Genomic DNA, 23,319 nt, shown 5'->3' on the forward strand with positions numbered 1-23,319 from the left:
GCCCCTGGCTGGACACCCATAGGGAGTTCTGAAGAGATGATACAAGCGCTTGTCACTTGATCGCCTAGTCCATCAGTGGTTGGTCTCTTTGCTGGTGATGCTGGGATGAGGCAATTTCTTCGTGATTCGTGTACCCAGAGGAGCCTCTTGTGGCCTTCAGCAGGAGAAAGGGCTGATCCAAGATGGCCACAGGAAGTGATTTCAGCAATTCATGATGGCTCCTGGAAGTGATGTCACCAATCCAAGATGGTCACTGGAAGTGAAGTTCCAGACAGAAAGTGAAGCTAAAAACCAGAAGGGATGACACATGCTCTTGTCAACTGATCTTTTAGTCCATCAGTGGTTGGTCTATCTGCTATTGTCCCTGGTGTTTCTGGGATGAGGCCACTTTTTACAGATTGTTGTTCCCTGGAGAACCTCTTGTGGCCTTTAGCTGGAGATAGGGCTGATCCAAGGTGGCCACAGGATTGATATGAATGTAATCATTGTTGGCATTTTAGTTTTTTCTAATGTGTATCTGTGATAAAGTAGTCCTTGCTGCAAGTCACTGGGGCCAATATTAAATTTCTATTTTTTTAAATATTTTTACATTGATTATTTTAAGGGTTATTATTCCTTGAAACACAAAGGTATGTGTCCCATTGCTGAACGCACTGTTTCATTTGCAGGAAATGTTCTTTAACTCCTGCGTCATGCATAATTTTGCCCATCTCCACATTACCTCACATAACATGGAGAAATATGTCTTTAATGCCAAACACGCCCCTTCCATGAGGAGTGTTGTTTTAATCGAATTAACTCCCTTGCATCTGGAATATTTTTCCCCCCCTGTAGGTTTGGTGTCAGGTTTCCGTGTGTTTCCGATGCCTACGACAAAGATCTCCATGACCTGGCACTGGAATGTGCTCAAGAACTGGGATATAAGGACTTTATCCGTGAGGGTGTCTACTGTATGGTGGGAGGACCCTCATATGAGACCATCGCGGAATGCTGCTTGCTGAGGGCATTGGGAGCTGATGCTGTAGGTTAGTATTGCAGACTTTTTTCAAGCTGTTGTCTCTACCTATTTACTTTGGGCACTGTTTTTAGAAGTCAATTCAAATGCTAGTGCAGGGAACCTGCCTTTCAAATCTATTTATACACACAAACCCCCAACCTTAGCAATGGGATGAGAAGTATTTTATCTTAGCAATGGGGAGGGATTTTATGTAGACGTATATAAATTAGGGAAATTTAACAGAAAGGTAGATTTACTTTCGCAAACTACAATAGGCATACACAAATAACGTTTTATGCATCACAAAATCTAACACTTGAATGAAGTATTAATACAGGTTTAGAGAAGTGGAAACAAGACACCAAGGAAGCTCTATTAGCTTTTTATATGTGAAACTGGACACAGTACACAGCATACCACACAGCTGGGACTGTTGTCAAGAGCGCGAGTATAGAGAAGTGATCCTCACCCTTGAAGAGCTCCAAAAAAAGGACACCTGCGCAGAGTCTCCAAAGATCTTATACTTTCAGGAGATGTGTCTGTTCCAGGTCACAAGAACGGAGGAACACTGTCCTGATTGGTTGGTGTTTCTGTCAGTTAGGAATCCCCACCTGGACGGGCATGTTCCGCCCTAGTAATGAGATCGGAACTCTTGTGTCAATCAGTCAGATAGAAAGGCAATGTTCTTTCTGTACTTAACTCCTCCCCAATAATGCCCTGCTTGAAACAGCATTCTGAAGGTGGAGGGTCTCACATAATACCCATTGGCACCAAGTGTACAACTCTGCTATTAAATCTCAACATTAAAGTCATTTATTTATTTATTTAATTTACTAATATACAAGAGGAACAATGCTCTTTTGATCACAAAAGAACGTACAATTGTTAAGAAATCAGATTTGAAGCGAAGCAGTGTGCTTTTTACAATGGGGTAAGTTTGAGGGACATTCTGACTAGGTTGTGGAGAGGAGTAAATGGAACAGTCACCAGGGATAATACCTAAGTGGACATACATAGAATAAGGACAGCCAACAATGAACATTTTTAAGTGCCGGTAGGTGGTATGGCCAGCTGTGCTTGGGATGTGACCATGATGGGTGAAGTGCTAGAGTCGAGGCAGAAGAAGTGAGGGACAGAGGCAGGTTAGAGGTGAGGGGACACATATTAGGTAACAGGCAGTTGAGAGGTAGGTTAAGAGGGTAACTCAGAGGTGAGGGGGTAGGCTTTTAGTTTGGTTTTGTACACATCCATGTAGATTGTTTCTCGGATGTCCAGGGGAAGAGAATTCCATGCAAGTGGAACAAGAAGAGAGAAAGAGCTGAAGCGTGAGGAACCACAGGGAGGGCAAGGAGCAACAAGGGTAGTTCTGGGGGCAGAGCATAGATTACGAGATGTCTTGTAGAGTTGGATAGAGGAGAATAGATACAGTGGTGCCTTACCATGGATTGATTTGTGAACCAGGAGAAGACATTTAAACCTGTCCCTGTGCATTGTCAGCCATCCAACCTGGTGACGGTACAAGGGAGTAGGTGTGAAGTGAGGTAGTCCAAATAGAGTCCTGTTAGGGAAGTTAACGATCTTGTCGAAAGGACAGAAAGCATAGTTGGGGAGACCAAACAGAATGCTGGCATAGTAGTCCAGTTTAGAGAAGAGAGTGTGGTTAAGAGACGCTTGGCGGTGTTGAAAGGAAGGAAGGTGCCTGATTTTCCTAAAATTTAGGAGGTTGAAGCGAGCTGCTGTTCCAGTTTTGGAGTGAAAGCAGAGATGGTGTGATAAAGGTCATATATGACGCAGAGGTTTCTAGCCGAAGAAGAATAGGTAAGAGTGTCAGGTAGGCACTGGATAGGTAGAGGAAGAGATGAAAGAGAGCTTTTGGCAGGGAAGAAGAGCACTCCATTTTGATAGAATTTAACATCAGAGAGTGCAAAGCCATCCAAGGTGCAAGGTAGGATTCAATCCAGGCAAGGGGTTTATCGTGAATTCCAAGAAGAAAGAGAGTATTAAGGAGATCAGAGTGATTGACAGTTTCAAAGGCAGCAGACAGGTCAAGGAGAATTAGGATAGCCGATAGGTTGGAGTGCTTAAGAGAGGCAATGAAGTTTGACATATTCATGAGAGCCATTTCCGTGGAGTGACAGGAGCTGAAGGTTGTCGATGTCTAAGGAATTGGTAATATGGTTGAACACAACCCTTTCGAGCACTTTGGAGTAGTGCGGAAGGAGAGACACAGGGCGAAACGTAGCCGGTAGGTTCAGGTCAACTTAAAAGTCGAAGGACAGATTGAAGAGTTCAGTGAGGTGAGAGGCCACTTAAGAGGCAATAGGTTTGACTAGCTGAGGGGCAAGAGGATCTGATGGGGTGCAAGAGGGGTTAGCCTTCATCAATATATATATGACTTCTTCAGTATTAGAGTGACTACAGTGAGAGATAGAGGCAAAAGGTGATGGTAGAGTACAGGGAGTGTAGAATGTAAGAGGAGGGAGGTCAGGATAGAGTCTCTAGTTTTGGAATTTTTTGCAGTGAAGTGTTCAGCTAGGTCATTAGCTGTGAGAGTGGAGTCGATTGCTATAGACTTAGGAGGAGTGAGGATTGAGTTTAGGGTGCCATGTGGCCTTTTCAAATGATATTATTCAAACAATATTATTCCCAATCAAAATCCTCAAAATAAGTATGCATTACACATTCCATTCAATTATTTTTGCTGATAACTATATTACTTTATTTGTTCTTTATAGTTAATAATGTAGAAGCCTTTGTACATGGGCCAAAGTGCAGGTTTACAGTAACACAGTAGGACCACTATATTCTAAGGCAACAGCTCCCTCTAGCGGTGACAACAGGTGAAGTTTTGTGAATTGTCATTGTCTCTATGTGTCCTAAACCAACAGCTCCCTCTAGCGATGACAATAGACGAAGCTACTTCACCAGACAAACCTACAGGACAAATATTCATCTGGCCTTTTATTATATTGTTAGATTTGTGTTTAAATGATATACCCCTTCTATCAAGTATATGTAATTTATTATCTACTAACTAGAGAATGTCTTCTATGTGCAATGTATTGGTTCCTAAGGCCAGCCAATGTTTTTTGGGGTCAGCCTTGGAGACCTGAGTGTGTTTCTGTGAGCAGTTGTGATGTGGCCTGTGTTTTGCACTGTCTTTGCACGTTTTCATGGCAAGATGAATGGTGTTGTCATTGGTTTTTCAATAGTTTCAATCACTGTTTCAAACACTGTTTCAAACAATTAATGAAATTGCTACAAATAAATCAGCATACAGTACTCATCAGTACAAAACTCCTTCTTTCTATAATTGTATAAGAAATGATTTTCTTGTGTTACTATAAATATCTTTACTTCTAATATGAAATACATTATGGGCTCTGATGTGCTTTTGCTGTTATATGGTGTTGGTCAGTTTTGAATGGAAATCAGTGTTCATTCTATGCAATAATCGCCTGTCTCAACCAATTGGCTGCTAAGTCACAAATGTATACGAATTTACAAAGGTTACACTGTTCCAGCAATTGAGTTAGTGGTAGGCTTCCATAATACTATGCAGTAATGTATGTGTATTTGCAAACCTGTTGGATATTTTTGGAATTTATTGGTGTAACGTTTTAAATTAGATTCTTTAAAAAACAGTCAATTCACTGAAACTGCACTGAAACTGCACTGAACCTGCACCTGGGCCACTCTCACCGACCTCTGTCCTGGCCCAGCCACTCTCCACTTGCACTGCCTCCCTGGCAACCCATGCACTGCGGGACTGTCTCTGTATCCCTACAGCCCCCCCTTCCCAGCACGTGTCTGCATTTACCTTGCACTTGCCACCAGCTGGCCCGTATTATTTATTTTTTATTCTACTTACCCTGTACTGCACTTCCCCCCTCCCCTTGCCCTTGCACTTTTCCCTTCCCCCTTACCCCTGCACTTGCGCGGTCTGAATGACACCTGGCCTAGTAGGATCGTTGTCTGTCTTCCCCTTGTTCCCCCCTCCCTGCCTCGTCGCGCCTTGAAACACTTGTGTATAGGCGCGTTACACATGCCATATCATATCATATCATGTTGATCCTACTGCTCTTTCTAATGTTACCACACATAACATGCTAATCATTTGATTGAACCCATTGTTTAATCGAATTCAAATTCTTACGCCCAGGGTCTGATGGTGGCTATTTCATTAATATTCTCATGCACACCATTCCTGAGGGTGTGCTCTTATTGTATCGCTATCATCATTAAATAAAATGTGTCCAAATGGAATGAGGAGGGCTGCTCGTCTGCCCACCCATGAGACATGAAGCGTTCATTCTTCTGACACACATGTTTTAAAATGTTTTTACGTGCACATACCCATTCCGTGTTCTGCAGTCATTGAATTGCAATATGATTTAAAATGTTACAAATGGATCAATCCACCAAATTCCGACTTCAAATACACATGCACACTGTCTATATTGATGGGAGTCTGATGCCAAGTCACGTGGTGGAGCATTATAATCTATTCTATGGTACACATATGTGACTCAGGGCCCGATTGGTTGAGACAGGAGATTACTGTATAGAATTAACAGCGTTTTTCACTCCTAATAATTTACCTACACCATATAACAGCAAAACCACATTGGAGCCCAAAATGTAATTCAGAATGGAAGCAAAGTTATTAAGAGTAACACAAGACAATAACTTCAGAAATCATAGAGAAAGGTAGTCGGTCTTGCTTACTGATGAGTACCGTATGTTAGTTTATTTGTTGCTAACAGTCCCATGAACTGTTGGAAAAATGGATTCAAAATATTGTGAACCCCGAGTATGACAAGGCGCCAGGAAGGCGTGAAACACTGGCCATGTGTCGGCTACTCTCTTAAGCGCATTGAGCTATTGAAGGCTATCCCCAGAAAAGTTTGGATATCCTGGGAAAAAAATACATTTTACTTAGAAGTAATTCTCTGGTTAGAGGAGAATACCATACAGAGAGATTCGATAGAAGCAGTATAGATGTATATATAGACACAAATTAACTATTTATAACAAAGTAATAAAATTGTCATCAAAAATCAATTAATGCAATTTGTAACCCATAATGGTTTTAAGGGTTTTGATTGACTATAATATTTGAATTCAACATTGTGACTTAATAGCACAGGTGTAGGGGCGGTATAAATTGGTATTTTGTGAAACTTGGCTCATGTGGGATAAGCGCCAGGACGCTTAGCACATTCCTCGCCCAGCAGCTAGAGTGTAACGTATTCATCATAGGAAACAGAGCAGCCTTCAAAATGAGTTTGAGGAGTATGTCGATCCAGACCCCGCCATTCACAATTAAAGAGGAGGGCGACCATCTCGAACATTCTCTGTTTTATACTGCGCTTGTATAGGATTTTCCTAAAAGCAGCCAGTAAGGATGCAGCTCTGAGTAGGACAGCTCTGGAGCCTTAGACAACTGCTTCCGGAATGGAGGCTAATGGGCAATACCTGCAGTCACAAAGCAGAACCCACAGCAGCAGCCCATGAGCGATGAGGCCGGTGATGCCCCGGGTGCCTCTAAGCCCTCCTAATCCTGCCTCCCCTCAGCAACTGCACATAGACACTCTAGTGGCTCTTAGACCTGAGAAACTCAACCTACCACAGGCACATGTCCCTAAGGGTGCATATGAACCGGCGTACAGCTCCCAGAAGGGGACACGCTGTAGAGTACACATGACTGAATGATTCGTACCAAAGCCAACTCTGCTTCAGAGGGGAGTCCTGGAGATGGCTCTGGGTACATGGTCAGTTTTTCCTCAGAAGGAAGAGTTGCCTAATACAATGTGGTGATGGGTCTATCCTAGGTCTGTGTCGATCACATCTCTTTCCATCCCTTATAAGCAGTGGGGCCTCACTGGGTCGTTGTGGTTTGTGTTAGGCTGACTTCGGAAGTGCTTTCATATCAGCGCCCGGAAGCAATCAGTGGACTCCGGCTGCATTTGCTCATCAGACACTGTGAGCCCTGGAAGGCTCCGAATGCACCTGCAAGTTGAATTCAAGGAACATTTTGGAGCTGTGGCCCTCTCTACAGAGGGAATACACAACTCCGACTCCATCTGCTTTATCGAAAGCGGGTATCCATCGAGAGGTCCGACTGCGTCTGTTCCTTCCAGGCAGGGGGCACTGACGAGCTCAGACTGGGCCTGAATACAAGGGGCACCCCACTTCAGCTGCCGGCCGGCTAAACACAAGGCATACTGGTCAATCTGGAGAGTATAAAACACCCAGGCATATGTACCCCCCAGTGTGCTGACATGTCAAACTTTCCTGAATGTGAGGCTGGGGTCTGTAAGTCAGGAGAGGGCCTGGTGATCTTTACCTGCTCTAAAATGCTATATTTCTACTAATGATGATTCACCAATACCGTGCCATGAGTGTGTGTATATAGCAATACAATGATGTTATTAATAATATATTGCATTGTTTGCTTTTATCTCTCTTCCCTTCCTTTCTTCCCCTTTCATATTTTTCTTCCTCCCATTCTCCCTTTCTTTGCCACTTCTTTTCGTTCAATCCTTACTACTCCATTCGTGTGTTCTCTTCTCTCTTTCACTGTCCTTTTCTTGTCCTACACTGCCTTTTAACCAAATGCCTTTTCCTTGACCCTCTCTTCTTTTTTCCTCTACTAACACCCTTCTTCCCCATTTGTATTCGACATACCCCTTTGCTCTCTCTTTTTTCTCCTACCCTCATCCCTGTACCTATGGCTATGCCCCTCCACTCCTAGGTATGAGCACAGTTGCGGAGGTGATTGCTGCGCGCCACTGTGGGTTGCGTGTTTTTGGAATCTCCCTAATCACTAATAAGGTTGTGACGAGCTACGAGAGCCAAGAAAAAGTCAACCACGAGGAAGTTTTGCAGACCTCCTTGTTGAGAGCTCAGGCATTGCAGGATGTTGTATCTCAGCTTGTGGGCAAGGTTGCCTAGATCTGCCCTATCTTGGGGACGGGCAACACCATGTTCACCAGAGACGGAGGTCCACAAGCCTTGCAGATCCTTATTAGAACTGAATCCCAATAGAGCCTTCAACCCTAACCCACAGGGACAAACACACTTACTCTTTTCTCAATTGGGCGGATCTCAGAGCCTTCACATCCTTTCCCTAAAGATCTGAGATGAACCAATCACACCATTTCTATGAGCTTGGGGAATCTCGTGCTCTGCCATCTCAGAGGCTGAGATCTCTCCCTGCCAGCATCTTAATACTCCCAGCATACACTTTGCAAGGACCAAAACTCAAAAGCTGCTATTTTTCCCAGATCTTCCAACCCAGTCTGTTCCCTTAATTAACTTCATCGATCCTTTCCCTCACACCTGGGACTGTCCCACCTCTCACTCCATCTCATCTGGATTCCCACTAATCTAGTGAATATCGAATTTAGTTGTGCCCAGTTGCTGCATGTGTTTTCACCTTGTCCTGCTGAAAATCGAATTTAGTTGTGCCCAGTTGCTGCATGTGGTTTCACCTGTGCTGCTGAAAATCGAATTTAGTTGTGCCCAGTTGCTGCATGTGTTTTCACCTTGTCCTGCTGAAAAATCAAATTTAGTTGTGCCCAGTTGCTGCATCTGTTTTCACCTGTCCTGCTGAAAATAGAATTTTGTGTGCCTTGTGGCTACTTGTGTCTTCACTATCTGGCATGCTACCCTCTGTCTCCCCCTCCCTTGAGCCCCCTACCACACCCGACCCCTTCCTCCGAGTGCATCAGTGCTTCAGACTGGTAGGTGTCTCCCCCTCCACTGCAGCCAACAATGTCGCTATCTATCTCCCCTATCCTCTCCAACTGGTTCACTATCTCCTATCCTTCTCATATCACTGAATCTGGCCAGAAGAAACTTAAGAAGGACATACTGAGCTCCAACCCAGGCCTTCCTATTGCAGACACCTATGTCACGGCTTTTAGACTATCACTGACATCCTCTTCTTTGTTAACACACCTGACCTATGGACTCGCAACATGGTCAGCTTTCTCTCTCCTATCACCTCTTCTCCCATTAATGGTGGCACTCGCTGGAAGGTTCTCCCTTACCTCTTCGCCATTTCCAGAGTCATCATTAATGTTTATCTCAATGGAACCATCATGGTTCAGGGTCCTCAACCCAACCTTCTTCTCTTCGACAGGCTCCTACCTCGCCTCTCTAACCTCCCCTCTCCCTCTGACCAGGCTCCCTTGCCTTCTGTGCCCTCCTCCTCCTCTGCACAGGCTCCCTTGCCTTCTGTGGCTTCCTCCTCCGCTGCACAGGCTCCCTTGCCTTCTGTGCCTCCCTCCTCCTTTGCACAGGCTCCCTTGCCTTCTGTGCCCTCCTCCTCCTCTGCACAGGCTCCCTTGCCTTCTGTGCCTTCCCCCTCCTCTGTACAGACGCCCCTGCCTTGCCGTACTGTCCGTTTCCCTTATCAGCCTTGGTTCCTTCGCCATCCTCCACTATCCCCCTGGCCCTCTTGCCACCCACGAGGCGGAGCCACTGTCCCCTGTGCCCCCCGAAGAAGACCTTCGAAGATGGCAAGCTGTTCCACATTGCCACTCTCAACACTTGCTCGGCCGTCAAACACTCGTCTGACATCTGCAACCTCCTCGAACTCATGGATGTTGATGTGCTCGCCATCACAGAGACACAGTTTAAGGATAGCTCTGTCACAAGTGTTGACACACTCCTCACCGGAAAGCTGCAAAATCCTCTGTGCCCAGTCCTAAGAAGACAGGTGGGGGAATTGCGCTTATCTTCCCAGAATGGATACCTGTGTCCATCATCCCTACTAAGGCCTGCTCCTCCTTCGAGTGCCTAGTCTGCAGACTGTCATTCTCCCCCAAATCATCTCTCATTATTGCCACCTTCTATCGGCCACAAGGTCAGTGCACTCTCTTCGTCTTGGAATGGGCTGACCTTGCCTCCTCCCTACTCTCCTCCTCCTCTCAACTCCTACTAATGGTTGTCGATCTGAACATCCATCTGGACTCTCCCGACTCCTCAGGTCCTTTCCACAACCTCTGCAACTCTCTATCCCTCTCTACCCTACCTCTGGCTCCATGCACACTGCGAGCCACACCTTGGATGCTCTCATCTCTAGTGACATCCCTCTCTCTATCCCTCTCACTACCTCCCTCTGTTGGACTGACCACTCTCTTCTCTCAGCACATCTGAAGCTCTCCTCTCCTCTTGCAGCAACACACCCGGCACAGCCACCCGGTTTCAGCGTCACCAGACCCATGAAAAAAGTGACAGTGGCTGCCTTTGCCTCCACCTACTCTCCTCCACCCATTCATTCGGCTGACTCCAACCCTGACACAGCCCTCGCTAACCTCAATCTCTCTAGCTCCAACATTCTTGACACTCTTGCCCTTGTCATGAGGGTCCGACTGAAGCCTTCCAAAAAGTGCAACTTTTGGTACGACTCTGACCTGGCTGCCCTTAAATGCAAGTGTAGGGCAGCTGAGCGGAAATGGAATAAGTCGGGCGAACCATCTGACAAACTGGCCTGCCGCCTCCTTCAAAGGCAATATCGACTCTGCATCTGCTCCAAGAAAGGAGTCATTCTCAAAGCCCGCATCTCTGCGGCTTCCAAAACACGGCCGAACCTTTCAAAGTCTGCAAGGAACTGGCCAATCCTGCAGCAACCTCTTCTTCTGTCACACCCACACAGGACCTTTGCTTGGCCCTTGTCACCAGACAAGTCTGATCTATGAAGGCTTCATCCAAACAGGCGGACCCCTTCCCCTCTAAAACCATTAAAGACAATATTGACTCCCTTGCCCCAACCTTGGCTGATCTCGGTAATCTCTCCTTTTCCACTGGAGTTTTCCCAACTGCCCTCAAGCACTCCCTTGTGCACCCTCTGCTCAAAAAACCCTCTGCCGACGCCTCCATTCCGGCAAACTACCGCCCTATCTCCATCACTCCTTTTCTGGGCAAACTCCTGGAGAAGTTGGCTATCTCTCAGCTGACCCTCCTCACTGAATCTATTGGTTGCTTTCATGACCATCAGTCTGGCTTTAGAGCATCCCGAGGCACAGAAACTGCTCTTCTGAACACCTGTGAAGAGCTGCGCTCAAATCCTGACACTAACACTCCCTCTGTCCTCATTCTTCTTGACCTCTCCTCTGCCTTTGACATGGTTAACGACAACATCCTGATCGCATGTCTCCGTGACACCCTGGGAAACACAGGTCAGGCTCTGGCATGGTTAACCTCCTTTCTCTCCGACTGCCCATCCCAGGTGGAACTCAGAGCTTTTCTCTCGACTATAGCTCTCTCAACCTGTGGTGTTCTGCAGGGGTCTAACCTATCCCCCTGGTTCTTCAACATCTATATGGCTGCCCTGGCACGTGTAATTGCCACATTCACCTCTACCTTCTAGTGTTACACGGATGACACGCAACTTTCTTTCAGGCTACCCTCAGCCGCCTCCTCCTGGCTCATGTCTGACTGCCTGTCTGCTATTCAGTCCTGGTGTGCTACAAACGACCTCTGCCTTAACACCAATAAGACTGAGATTGTTCGCTTTGGGACCCCTGCACCAGCTTTCCCACTTCCACTCTGGCCGGCCTCCCTTGGCCCTGTGCCCACAACCCCCTTCGAAGCAAGAAACCTTGGGGTCATTGTTGACTCCACTCACCCCTTCTCCTCTCACATTTCGGACATCTCTAAAACGTCTGTCAGCTACACCTCCTCAGAGGTACCCTACATTTTCTCACTTTCCCCCAGCAGCTCACTGCCTCCAGAGCCCTAGTTTTTCTAGGCTGGACTATTACAACATCATCTTCCTCACCCTCCCTTCTTCTGCCCTGCGCCCTCTGCAACTCATCCAGAACAGAACCGCAAGACTTATCCTTGGCCTCAAGCCCAGGGAGTGCATCTCTCTGGCGGTGAAATCCCTTCATTGGCTCCCTGTGGCTGCAAGGATTAAGCTCAAGACCCTCTGAATTATTCACCAGGCTTTCTGGGGCCAGGGACCTACCTAGCTACAACGCTGCCTACCTAAATACTGTCCCTCATGAGCCCTCTGCTCATATACCTCCAACCTTCTGCGAGTGAGCCGGTTCTCCAAGCAGAGATTTGGAGGGAGATCCTTATCCTCAGAAGGTGCCACCTTCTGGAATAGCCTCCCTGCCACCCTCCGTCTTGAGCCTGATCTTCTTAAGTTACGGAAACTCCTCTAGACCTTCCTCTTCTCCTCTTCCTTCTCTCTCCCTCTACCCTGCTAACCCTAGCTCTCTGCTCTTTCCCTCTCTCCCTCCTCTTCCTTACAGCTTGCTGACTGGCCGCCTGGTGTACCTCAGAGTCTCACAGGTCCCTGGCACACCAGCCAGTCCATTTTCACACTTGCTTCAGGGCCTGACACCCCACCCACACTCACTGCACTTGGGAAATAACCCAAGAGAGTGGCTCTCTCTGCACTTACGCCAGTCTCCACCGACCGGGTGCACTTGGACCTCCCACTCCCTGTGACCATGTGCACTTGCATGACCCATACGCACAGTGCCTGAAGATTGTCTGTCTGTTCTCCCTTGTCTTCACCCCTTAATTGCACTGGCAAAACTGTAGAATCGCTTTCAGGCCTATTTGCTGTATCTCAAACTGTTAAATGTATTTTACACACTTACTCTGCCTGTGCAGACTATTATCGTCTCAGAATTTCAAGGGCTCTGAGCAACTGTAGTTTATTTTCCCCTGTCCCAACCCTCCTTGAGCGCTTTGAAACACTTGCCTGTGTATAGGCGCTTTATAAATAAACAATACCATACCCCCAGTGAATGAACCCCACTGTCACCCTCCACCTCAGACACCAGTAGCTAGGGGTCCCAGCCGTGCATATGCCTTGTTATGTACACTCTGTCCTCAATAGTCATCAGCCCGGGAAGGAGTTGGAGTACTCTGCAGGATTGTAGGACTTTGAGTTTATTTACTTAGCACAAGGGTTGGCAGATCTCTCTTACAGGATTGCTATCACAGACCAGTCAGCATCTTCTCTGACCCAGATGCTTCTGAGGAAGTGTGGTCCTTGTGAGTCTCTTGCTGCTAGAGCCTATACACCTGCCCCGATGAGTAGCATGAGACATGGCCTCCTGCACCTATGAGTATATCATTACCGTCTCGGTCTCCTTTTCTAGTTCTGATGTATTTCTCCTTTCCCGCTCTCTTTATGTCGCGTGCTTCCCCTGCCAGCGATATCTCATGGCTGCTCTCTGCCGCACCTCCTTCTGTTCTCCCACTGCTTCCTGCCAACATCATCTTCCCCTACTCTCTCACACTCTATGGTTGCTCTACTCCTCCATCGCTTCCCTTCTCCCGCCCTCGTGCTGCAAAGGGCTGCCTGTCTACCCAGCTCTGTCTTCACCACAACTCCAGGATGATCCGCCGACACATGGGTTGACCAGCAACAAATCAGACTCTTCCAGAACCTTCCACCATCACACCATCCTTTCATCATTAACAAGAATCAGAAAGAGTTTACTTGAGCTGAACGCTACACGGCGAGAAGGATCGAAAGCAGTGGACCCATTAGGGTTAACAATGGCAGATGCACTTACAAAGGTCTTAGGGTAAATGGCAAACAGGGAAGGTCCAGAAACCCTGTGTTTACAAGTCTACACACTTGCAGATGATCACTAATGCTGCTTAATTGTGACATGGTTCGTTCATTGGCTGTCTGGGCTCTCTTTCAGGGCACAACATAGTAGGTGTATTTGTAGAGTGCAGCGCTCACCCCCATGGTGACATTGATAGATAACAGGTTTATACTGCACTTGACTGTGCTTCTGAGAAGTATCCCACGCTACCCACCTGAAAAGTCCAATAGATGATAAGCAAACTGTCAAGAAAAAGGCCAGCACAGGCCTTCTATATAGTATTCCAGATGGTGAGAGGGGTTGCCTAGCAAATGAAAATATGCTCCTGGGCCCAGCAGGACGCCTCAAGCAGGAGAGTCACGCATACCAGCTGCTATGAGGACATTTCACTGGCTTCCCATTATGGACAGGATCATATCGAAGATCAGTTGTCCGCGCAAATGGCCTTTTCCAAGCCCCAGGATTTACCTGCCAGTCTTTCCTCACACATTCCAGGCTGCTTGCCCAGATATCCCTCTTAATTGGTGCATAACAAATAGGGGGGCAGCGGAGGGCAAGTGTTCAGTAGTATTACCCAGCTCGTTTTTGCTCTCTGTAAGGCTTTCCGATATAACTCTGGTCCGCACATAGCGGCGATCTGCGGAGGACTATGTATGCATACGCTGACCAATGCCCTTCACAGAGCTTAATCTTTGGCTCGAATACATGTCTCTACTTGTTCTCTTTGTGCACGCATTTATATATATATAGATACCTTCAGAGGGAGCCCTGATGCCTAGGGACCAGGCCTCTTACTACACTTCCTGGGAAAAACAGTGGGCATGGGAGTCTCCTACGGCCATTGGTAACCCTTATCCGGGGATGTGTCTATAGGCCAAAATAACAACACAATCTTTTAACGACCTATCAAGCCTTGGCCTTAGTTTCAATATAACTTCTTCTCTAGATAGAATGATGGCGAGGCACAAAACATTGTTTTAATGACTATTACAAGTTCTGTCTTGAGGAAATTGTCTCTTTTCTTTCATTGGATGAAGTATGTTCTATATGCCATATGTATGGTTGTACATTGCAGAACACAGGTTGTGTATATTGTTTCATTTATTTGTTGATTTTTTTCCTTGAGAACAAATGTGGTTTATATTGTTTGCTACTTATGCATTTTCTGCTTCTTTTTTCTATTGGGTGGAAATGAAATACCCTAAATGCATGTACATGTAGGACCTACCAGCCACCAAGAGAAAAGGTTTACATCGGAATATGCCTGCTCGCTCCATAGCAAATTCATTTATTTGATCTCAGTCCACTTTCGCCACCTTTTTTATTTAATGTGTGGTTGGTAAAATCAGATTTACAAATGGTTCATTTGGGGACTTCCCCTTTTTGTTTAGATCTTCATTACTCATGTGTCCCCTTATGCTTCTGAGTTTTTCCCTTGGGAGATTATTGATAACCGTTAGTCATTTAAGCAAGGCTCACCCCAAAGTCCTCCCCTCACTATGAGATGATAGGCTGGGCAATGCATTGCTCCCGCCTTCTGCAACTAGAAATCCCCACCAACAATGGTGCAACTGTGGTTGCCATGGGCATTAGGGATTCTAGCTACAGCGTGGCGCACTTGCTGTCCCCATAGCAACATGGCTTCATCAGCCACCCATTGCGCCCCACTCTCATTGTTGAATGAACCATTTCACTGATCACGTTACTTGACAACATTACTGTATTGATTTTTAAACTGTGTGGCCGTATTATCTTTTGAGTTTGCTGAAATGTCCTTGTCTCTGGCCTGTGTTGTTTGTAAATTACAGTAGCAAAGCACCATGTCTGTTGTTCATTTCGTAAACGTGTTGTGATCTTACTGATGCATTGAATAAATATGCTTTTTCTGTAGTGTGGCTTTGTATGTACGTGTACATTTTGTAAGACTTAACAGTGTCTCAGAAACGTGTCCAAAATGTGCCTGGGTGACCATGGCATGGAGTGGCGGGGGAGGGTGTTGGGCTATGGGAGTTTTCTGATGGGCCACCGAGTCTTCTTTTCTCTGCCTGACCTGGAAGACACTGTTTGGGGAGGGGTGCGGGGGATGGGGGGTGAACCTGACCCATATTAATCATCAAAGTTATATCTTCTAAGCGTGGCAACGCACATGGCTTAAAAGCAAAGTTATCCTTCTCTCCTGTGATAACTTGTGTATTGAAATTTGCACAAAAAGGTACCCTGTAGATGGCTACAGACATGGCTCGGATATAAAGGGAATGTTCTATCTAGCCTGGTGCACACATGTTCTTACTGGAGACTTTAGTTGTTTTTAGGTGGGTAATGGGGTGCCGGGGAGAAAACCAACCCTGACACTGGGTTGTACTAACAAATGTAAAAACAACAGATGTCCACAAACATGTGGAACCCTCCCATCTCTGCACACGTAATTGGTATTTTATAGACAATCAACTTTGTAGTTAATTCATAAATTAATTGAATTAGATCAAATAATAACTGTCATACTCCAATTTATGATAAAAATACTTCCTCATATGGTTTCTGGACCATTAGTTCATGTTACATCATCTTTGATTTGCAATCAGTTCAAGAGTTGACTTGGATTTGGACTTCAAGCGGATCAGGGGCAAGGGCATCCAGAGTGTTAGAGATAGAGAGATGCAGGTAGGAGAGGGCTGTGTCAGGGTGAGAGTCAGCCAAAGGTGCAGAAGGAGGAGAGAAAGTAGTAGCAAAAGCCTGAACTGACACACGCTTCATGGGTCGGATGACCGAGAAGGTAGGTGGCAGTGCTGGAGTTGGCTTGACCTGCGGGGAAGAAAAGAGAGGTGGGAAGAAAGGAGAAAGTGATCCCTTCAAGAGAAAGGATTGGTGAGAGGGTTAGAGAAGGGGAGGTCTGAGGAGATCAGAACATCCAGGGTGTGCCCTGCAGAGTGATTCGGGCCAGAGGGAAGAATAGAGAGAGAGAGAGAGAATTGCAGAGGTTGCGAAAGAGTCCTGAAGAAGGGCTGGTAGCATCCAGGTGGATGTTCAAGACTCTGTGGAGGAGAAGCTGGGTGTTAGAAGCAAGGAGGAGAGGTCAGCCCACTCAGAGGGGAAGAGGGCGACCTGCCCAGACGGCCTGTAGATAGTGCCCACAGTGAGAGAAAGGCCAGGAGAGATGGAGAGCCTGCAGACCAGGCATTCAAAGGAGGAGTAGTGCTGCATTTCAATGATAGAAGCAGGGACCCGCTCTGGGAAAATCAAGGCTACACCCCCGATGGGACAGTTGGTTCTGGGTTTGGAGAGGATCTTGTAGCCATCGGGAATGAGAGTGTCAAAACGCGTGACAGAGCTGGCCGTGAACCAAGTCTTGGTGAGACAGAGTACATCCAAATCAAGCTCTTCCGGGAGATGGCAGATGTCAGAAGAGTATTTGACAGCTGAATGAGAGTTGAGAGTAGCGATGTGGAGCAGGTTGCCACATTTGAATGACTTCCGTGGAGGGATACAGGCCAGAGGTACACCCTGCGGAAGTCTTGGATGTGCCAAAAGATGGGAAGACTAGGAAGGAAGACAAGGCAGGGTAGTCAGAGAGGGAAAAGAGAGTGCCAGAGGGGTGGCAGAGGAGGGAGGCAACAGGGTAGCCAGAGAAGCATCAGGGTGTGCCGAAGAGGTGGCAGAGGGAGGAGGCAGCAGAGGAGCCAGAGAGGGGTAAGAGGGATAGCAGTAGAGGAAAGGAAGTTGATAAGGTGCAGGAAGCGTCTATCAAAGAGGAGTAGATTGGCCTCAGTGCCCTGGACCAGGACAGTGCCATTTAAGTACATATTAATGATGGTCTTAGAGGAGTAAAAGGGGGCCAGGAAGGCCTCCCACCGGGTGCCATCGTTAATGGGAGAAGAGGAAAAAGGAGAGAGAACAGAGACAATATGGGGGGGGGTCCATAGGTCTGGAGGGGGAACAACAAAGAGCAAGTCGGTAAGGGTCTGTCTGGAGGAAGCACTGGTATAGGTATCAGAAACAGGGAGGCCTGGGTTGGAGACCAGGATGCCCCTTTTGAACTTCTCCCTGCCAGACTTAGTGAGAGGTATAGGATAGTCGAAAGAAAAGTAGTCCGAAAAGATAGTTGAGACACAGAGCACGATAGGGGGTGCAGTGAGGATAGAGCGGAGCCTAGGCAGGGGGGGGGGTAGGGGAGTTCATGCAGGGGGTACAGACAGGAGGGAGGCACCGGGGGACACGAAAGGGAGGGGGCACAGCAGAGAACAAGAACAGGAACTACAAATCAGATGTGGTCCAGAACCATCAGAAAGAAAAGAGCACAACTGGGAACCTAGAAGTTTGCTGTACCCTTGATGCACAGTAAAGATGCATAGTATCCGTGCATCAAGTGTAAAGTTAAGCCACGTGTTATCATGAGGGAAGATTGGTCTACATTCAATGTAGGACAGTCTAGCCAAGTAATAACCAGAGCTGTCAACTGAACCGCCACTCACTCACTGAAGTGATGAGCCTTTTACATGCATAGCAAGCCTTTCAACTCCATATGATGGCTTTACTAAGGTCTGCTTCTGCCAGTGATAGAGCTTTGACAGCCTGTGATCTCCTAAAGGTGGCAGATTACACAGCCCAGAAGTGTATAGACTTGCTGTCACATCTATAAAAAAAATATATATTTAATGGCTTGGGAGTAAAGCACACAAGTTATTGGGGGGGTGGTGGATTGAAAAAATGCTATATTCTGAATGTAAACCATGCGCTGATATACAAGTGTTTACAACTGGGTTAATTGTAAGTCCAGATAATTGTGTGCTTGCCCCACTACTACATATATTCATTACTGATGTTTCAATTTGTCTACTATGACTACTAGCAAGTAGAGTTATCACACAACACTATTAAACTAAATACATATATACTTTCACTTTGTTATAGGGCATAATACATATCAGAACCTCCTGAAAAGGAAAGGTTAGAATAGTATTATGCACTTCAGGTCCACAAAGATAAGCCCTTACTAAAATTGTCCAGCCCTAAATTGTCTGGGGCCTTTTGCCCAATAGTTCAGGTTAAAGTTCCAAAGAAGTTATGAAGCAGGAAAAAATGCAGGTAGAGGATCCAGGGTCCAGTGAAGAGTTCTAAGGGTTAGGGTACAAGTAAAACCAACTACCAAAAGTAGCCCCAACTTTCAGAGGTCTTGAGCAAGCAAGCATTGGCAAAGCCAATATTGTTAGAATTAAGAAAAATGGGGCTTATTTAGTTTGAAGTTGCTCCAGCAGGCGACTCCTTCCAATCCCTTGTGTAAATAGGTTGTTGAAAAAACATTAGTTAGGATATTTTGTCATCCAAATAGTCGCAGGTTACTGGATTTGGACGGATACTAAGCCCATACAGTCCACACAATAACAGAAAACATGGAAAAACTCCAGGACTCAGCGCCAGTGTAGAAATAGATTGTTTAATGGCACAATCTGTTTCACATTATTATGTGCGTATGTCAACAAAAAAGCCCTCTACTCGATTACGCGTTTCGGCTCCCTTTATCAAATCAGGGCTACATTCATTATTCAAACCAAAATATATACGTTCATAAAACAAATGATATAATTGTCAAATGTATGTCATTGTCAATGTCAATGTATTGTCAAATGTATGATTCAGTTGCACACATAGCATATATATACATGTAATGTATTACAAGACATTTAGCACATTGTCATTCGACAGAGAAACAGGGGTTGGTGAAAGGGAGGATTGAGTGGGTTGAGAAAATTAAAAAACAACTTCATCATATCAACCATAAACATATCATATTCAATTAATGATCATAAGAAAAACAAATAAAATTGTTTTAAAAAATCCGGGAAACAAAGAAGTGGAAAAAACAAGAGAAAAAGCCCATTAGTTCCAATTTTTACTAAACGAATCACTGAGTATAATGCTATATTTCAATTAGAATACATGCCTGGGGCTTACCCAATAGCAGAAAAATCTGTACGAACATTGTCTGAAACACAGTTATAGGGACAAATCCCAAGGTAGATATTCTGTAAACACAAAGATTAAACATGACATGTATTAGTGGGATTGCGAGAAGGCGTTTCTATATGTGTTGACCATTAAATACACAAGCCCAAATGAAGTTTAAAGAACAGCCATTTTAGGTTCCTACATAACAACAGTAACCTCGCTTTCGCGAGTTTTCCAACCTGCACTATGCAGCTCTATCACAACAATAACTGACCTCGCATTCGCGAGTGTTTAACTACCAAAGCATAAAGTTAAATCCAATGATGTACCCGTATAACAAACCAAAAATAAACCTCGCCTTCACAAGTATTCTAATGTGAAATTACACTGTGCCGTTCCATCAGGTTTACAAACGAGCATGTATCCAAGATAAACCTCGCCTTCGCGAGTGTTCAATTACAATAACAATGTGTGCCGCTTAGTCACACTGCACACTCACAGATAACTGTGCTCATTATGAAGCATTCCTCGCATACGCGAGTAATTCAAAGTTAAAGAAACTCACTGTTCTCCTCTGTAATCTCTCGCGTCGGCTACTCGAATGTTAGATGCAGCCGGCGCTATTTTGAAAAAAAACTAAATAGTATTATCATTGTCACGGCAACGTTAGCACCCGTTGCTACGGCAACCTAATGGCTCAGTGCCTTGCAATGACCCAATTAAAGGGGAAGTTACCCTAAAAAGCTTAGACAACGGAAAAATGCCTTTGTGCAAATTCATTCAATGCCTTTCAGCTTGAGAAATTGTGAAGTTACATTACTACATATATTTTACTATATATATATTTTTTTTTGAGTGACATCAAAAGATATCAATGTAAAGAGAAAAATGATGCCTGAAAAAACGGAAACCATGTCAAAGACAAAAGCTATCCCTAAAAGCACTGGGATGTTTGAAGAGACATTATTCAAGAATACATATAACAAAAATCCCTTGGCCTTCCACATCCCAACACACATGGAACAAGAATCAGTACAATATACCAATAGCTAGATCGAATAAAAAATACTGGACATGATTCCAAACAGCAAAAACGATTCAACAACAAAAAAAGAGAAAAACCAGAATTCTATAGGAATGAAGCCATCTCATTATCATTGTTCAAACCTGTTTTGGTAGAGTTAAAAAAACAAATAATGCGTGCTTCCGACTGCCGCAAGGCCTTCAATCTGTCTCCTCCTCGTTTGCTCAAGGTAACTTGTTTTAAACCAATGAATCTAATATCAGATTTGTTATGCAATTGATGACAGTTCTGCCAATGATCCGATAGTGGCAACGAAGTGTCTTGGCTGCCAATCTTCGCCAGGTGCTCACGAATGCGGACTCGTAACTCTCTTTTGGTGCTGCCAACATAAATCTTCTTACATATACAAATAATACAGTACACCACAAATTTAGTTTTACAGTTGATCCCTTGTTGTATGAGCCATTGCTTGCCATTAGAATCAATGAACTTGTTCGTAGAGTTGTGCGCATATTTGCATTGGGTGCACCCACCACATTTCCTGAAACCAATTGAATTGTTAGACAGCCAGGTTATGCGATTCATTTGTTCAATCTCCGGCAACAAAGATGGACTGAGCATTGTTTTGAGAGTTCCTGCTCTCTTGAAAATCATTTGTGGTTTCTCATCTATCAATTTTGTGATGTGGTCATGTAGTTTCAGCAGATACCAGTGTTTCCCTAGTATTCGCTGAATCTGCCGGTGGTCTTTGCAGTAGTGTGTAATAAAACTAGGTCCAAGTTTTCCATCCATACCCTTGTCCATTTTAGGTTGAAGAGTATCTTGTTGTTGCATGTCTTTTGTTCTCTTATAAGCCAATTTGATGCATTTGTCAGAGTAACCTCTATTCTTAAAACGATGTCGTAAGAGGAAGCATTCTTTTTCAAAATCCCTGTTCTGTTGACAATTACGTCTATTTGTGCATATAACATTCGAGCAGCCGAAGCAAGAGATTACAGAGCAGAACAGTGAGTTTCTTTAACTTTGAATAGTTTTCAAAGCTTCATAATGAGCACAGTTATCTGTGAGTGTGCAGTGCGACTAAGCTGCACACGTTGTTATATTAATTGAACACTCACAAAGGCGAGGTTTATCTTGGATACATGCTCGTTTGTAAACCTGATGAAACGGCACAGTGTGATTTCACATTAGAATACTTGTGAAGGCGAGGTTTATTTTTGGTTTGTGATACGGGTACATCATTGAATTTAACTTTATGCTTTGGTAGTTAAACACTCGCGAATGCGAGGTCAGTTATTGTTGTGATAGAGCTGCATAGTGCAGGTTGGAAAACTCGCGAAAGCGAGGTTACTGTTGTTATGTAGGAACCTAAAATGGCTGTTCTTTAAACTTCATTTGGGCTTGTGTATTTAATGGTCAACACATATAGAAACGCCTTCTCGCAATCCCACTAATACATGTCATGTTTAATCTTTGTGTTTACAGAATATCTACCTTGGGATTTATCCCTATAACTGTGTTTCAGACAATGTTCGTACGGATTTTTCTGCTATTGGGTAAGCCCCGGGCATGTATTCTAATTGAAATATAGCATTATACTCAGTGATTCGTTTAGTAAAAATTGGAACTAATGGGCTTTTTCTCTTGTTTTTTCCACTTCTTTGTTTCCCGGATTTTTTAAAACAATTTTATTTGTTTTTCTTATGATCATTAATTGAATATGATATGTTTATGGTTGATATGATGACATTGTTTTTTAATTTTCTCAACCCACTCAATCCTCCCTTTCACCAACCCCTGTTTCTCTGTCGAATGACAATCTGCTAAATGTCTTGTAATACATTACATGTATATGCTATGTGTGCAACTGAATCATACATTTGACAATTATATAATTTGTTTTATGAACGTATATATTTTGGTTTGAATAATGAATGTAGCCATGATTTGATAAAGGCTTGTGGGATCCGAAACGCGTAATCGAGTAGAGGGCTTTTTTGTTGACATACGCACATAATAATGTGAAACAGATTGTGCCATTAAACAATCTATTTCTACACTGGCGCTGAGTCCTGGAGTTTTTCCATGTTTTTTGTTAGAATTAAGGTTTATTATAAGCCAATTGACTTATAATGGGGGTATAGGAGTAGGTAAGAAGCTCTGTAACTTACCCCCCGTACTCTGATTCTTCCCAGACTTTGCAGGACAAAGGAAGAGAGTCCAACGTTGCTTTTCCCGTTGAAAGTTGCAGCCTCCTCGATTTCCAGGGGTTTTAGGTTCAAGCTGATCTCCGGTTGGTGTCTTGCACTGTTGCAAGGATTCTCAATGGAAGAATGCAGCAAAACATGATGCAGGACCCCTCTCAGGACTGGGCTCAGGTCAGGTAAGTGATTTTGGACAGTGGTCACTGCAGCACGGTGACACAAAGAGACTCAGCAGTTGTGGTCAGACTTTGCCTCCTATCTTGGGATGCCAAAGGTTCGAAGAGGATAGCCTCCTAGATCCAGCTAAGGATCCCCCAGGTTTCAGGCCAGAACTCGGAACAGTGACGTCAGAAGCACGGTAGCCCCAAATCGAAGGTGGTCAGCCACAGGACGGTTCCAGGGCACTTCTGAAGGCTTCCTTTGGCAGGGCACCGAGCAGATGTCAGGAATGGATGGTCCCTACACTCCAAGGGTTACAGCTCCTTCGCAGGACTGCTAAAGATCACGAGCAAGACAGGGCTCCTCCAGGACTGCAGCAGAAGTTGGTTGCCAGGTCTC

At 45.0% G+C, this 23,319-nt stretch overlaps 1 protein-coding gene across 3 annotated transcripts in view; it reads left to right on the forward strand.

The window, feature by feature from the left end:
* LOC138582951 (purine nucleoside phosphorylase-like) overlaps positions 1–22,540 on the forward strand; it is a 268,103-nt gene extending 245,563 nt beyond the window's left edge. For 2 of the 3 annotated variants that reach the window (XM_069654758.1, XM_069654748.1), the window contains 2 exons: positions 835–1,025; positions 7,755–15,485. In XM_069654758.1, coding sequence (XP_069510859.1) covers positions 835–1,025; positions 7,755–7,954 — 391 coding nt within the window. In that variant the 3' untranslated portion in view covers positions 7,955–15,485. Of the gene's footprint in view, positions 1–834; positions 1,026–7,754; positions 15,486–22,042; positions 22,114–22,497 lie in introns of those variants that run through there. The other variant, XM_069654767.1, reaches the window with a different exon arrangement.
* The last annotated feature ends 779 nt before the right edge of the window (positions 22,541–23,319 follow it).

This window comes from Ambystoma mexicanum, chromosome 1p (assembly GCF_040938575.1).
Source record: "Ambystoma mexicanum isolate Mex_15411 chromosome 1p, UKY_AmexF1_1, whole genome shotgun sequence".
In the NCBI taxonomy this organism is placed as follows: Eukaryota; Metazoa; Chordata; class Amphibia; order Caudata; family Ambystomatidae; genus Ambystoma; species Ambystoma mexicanum.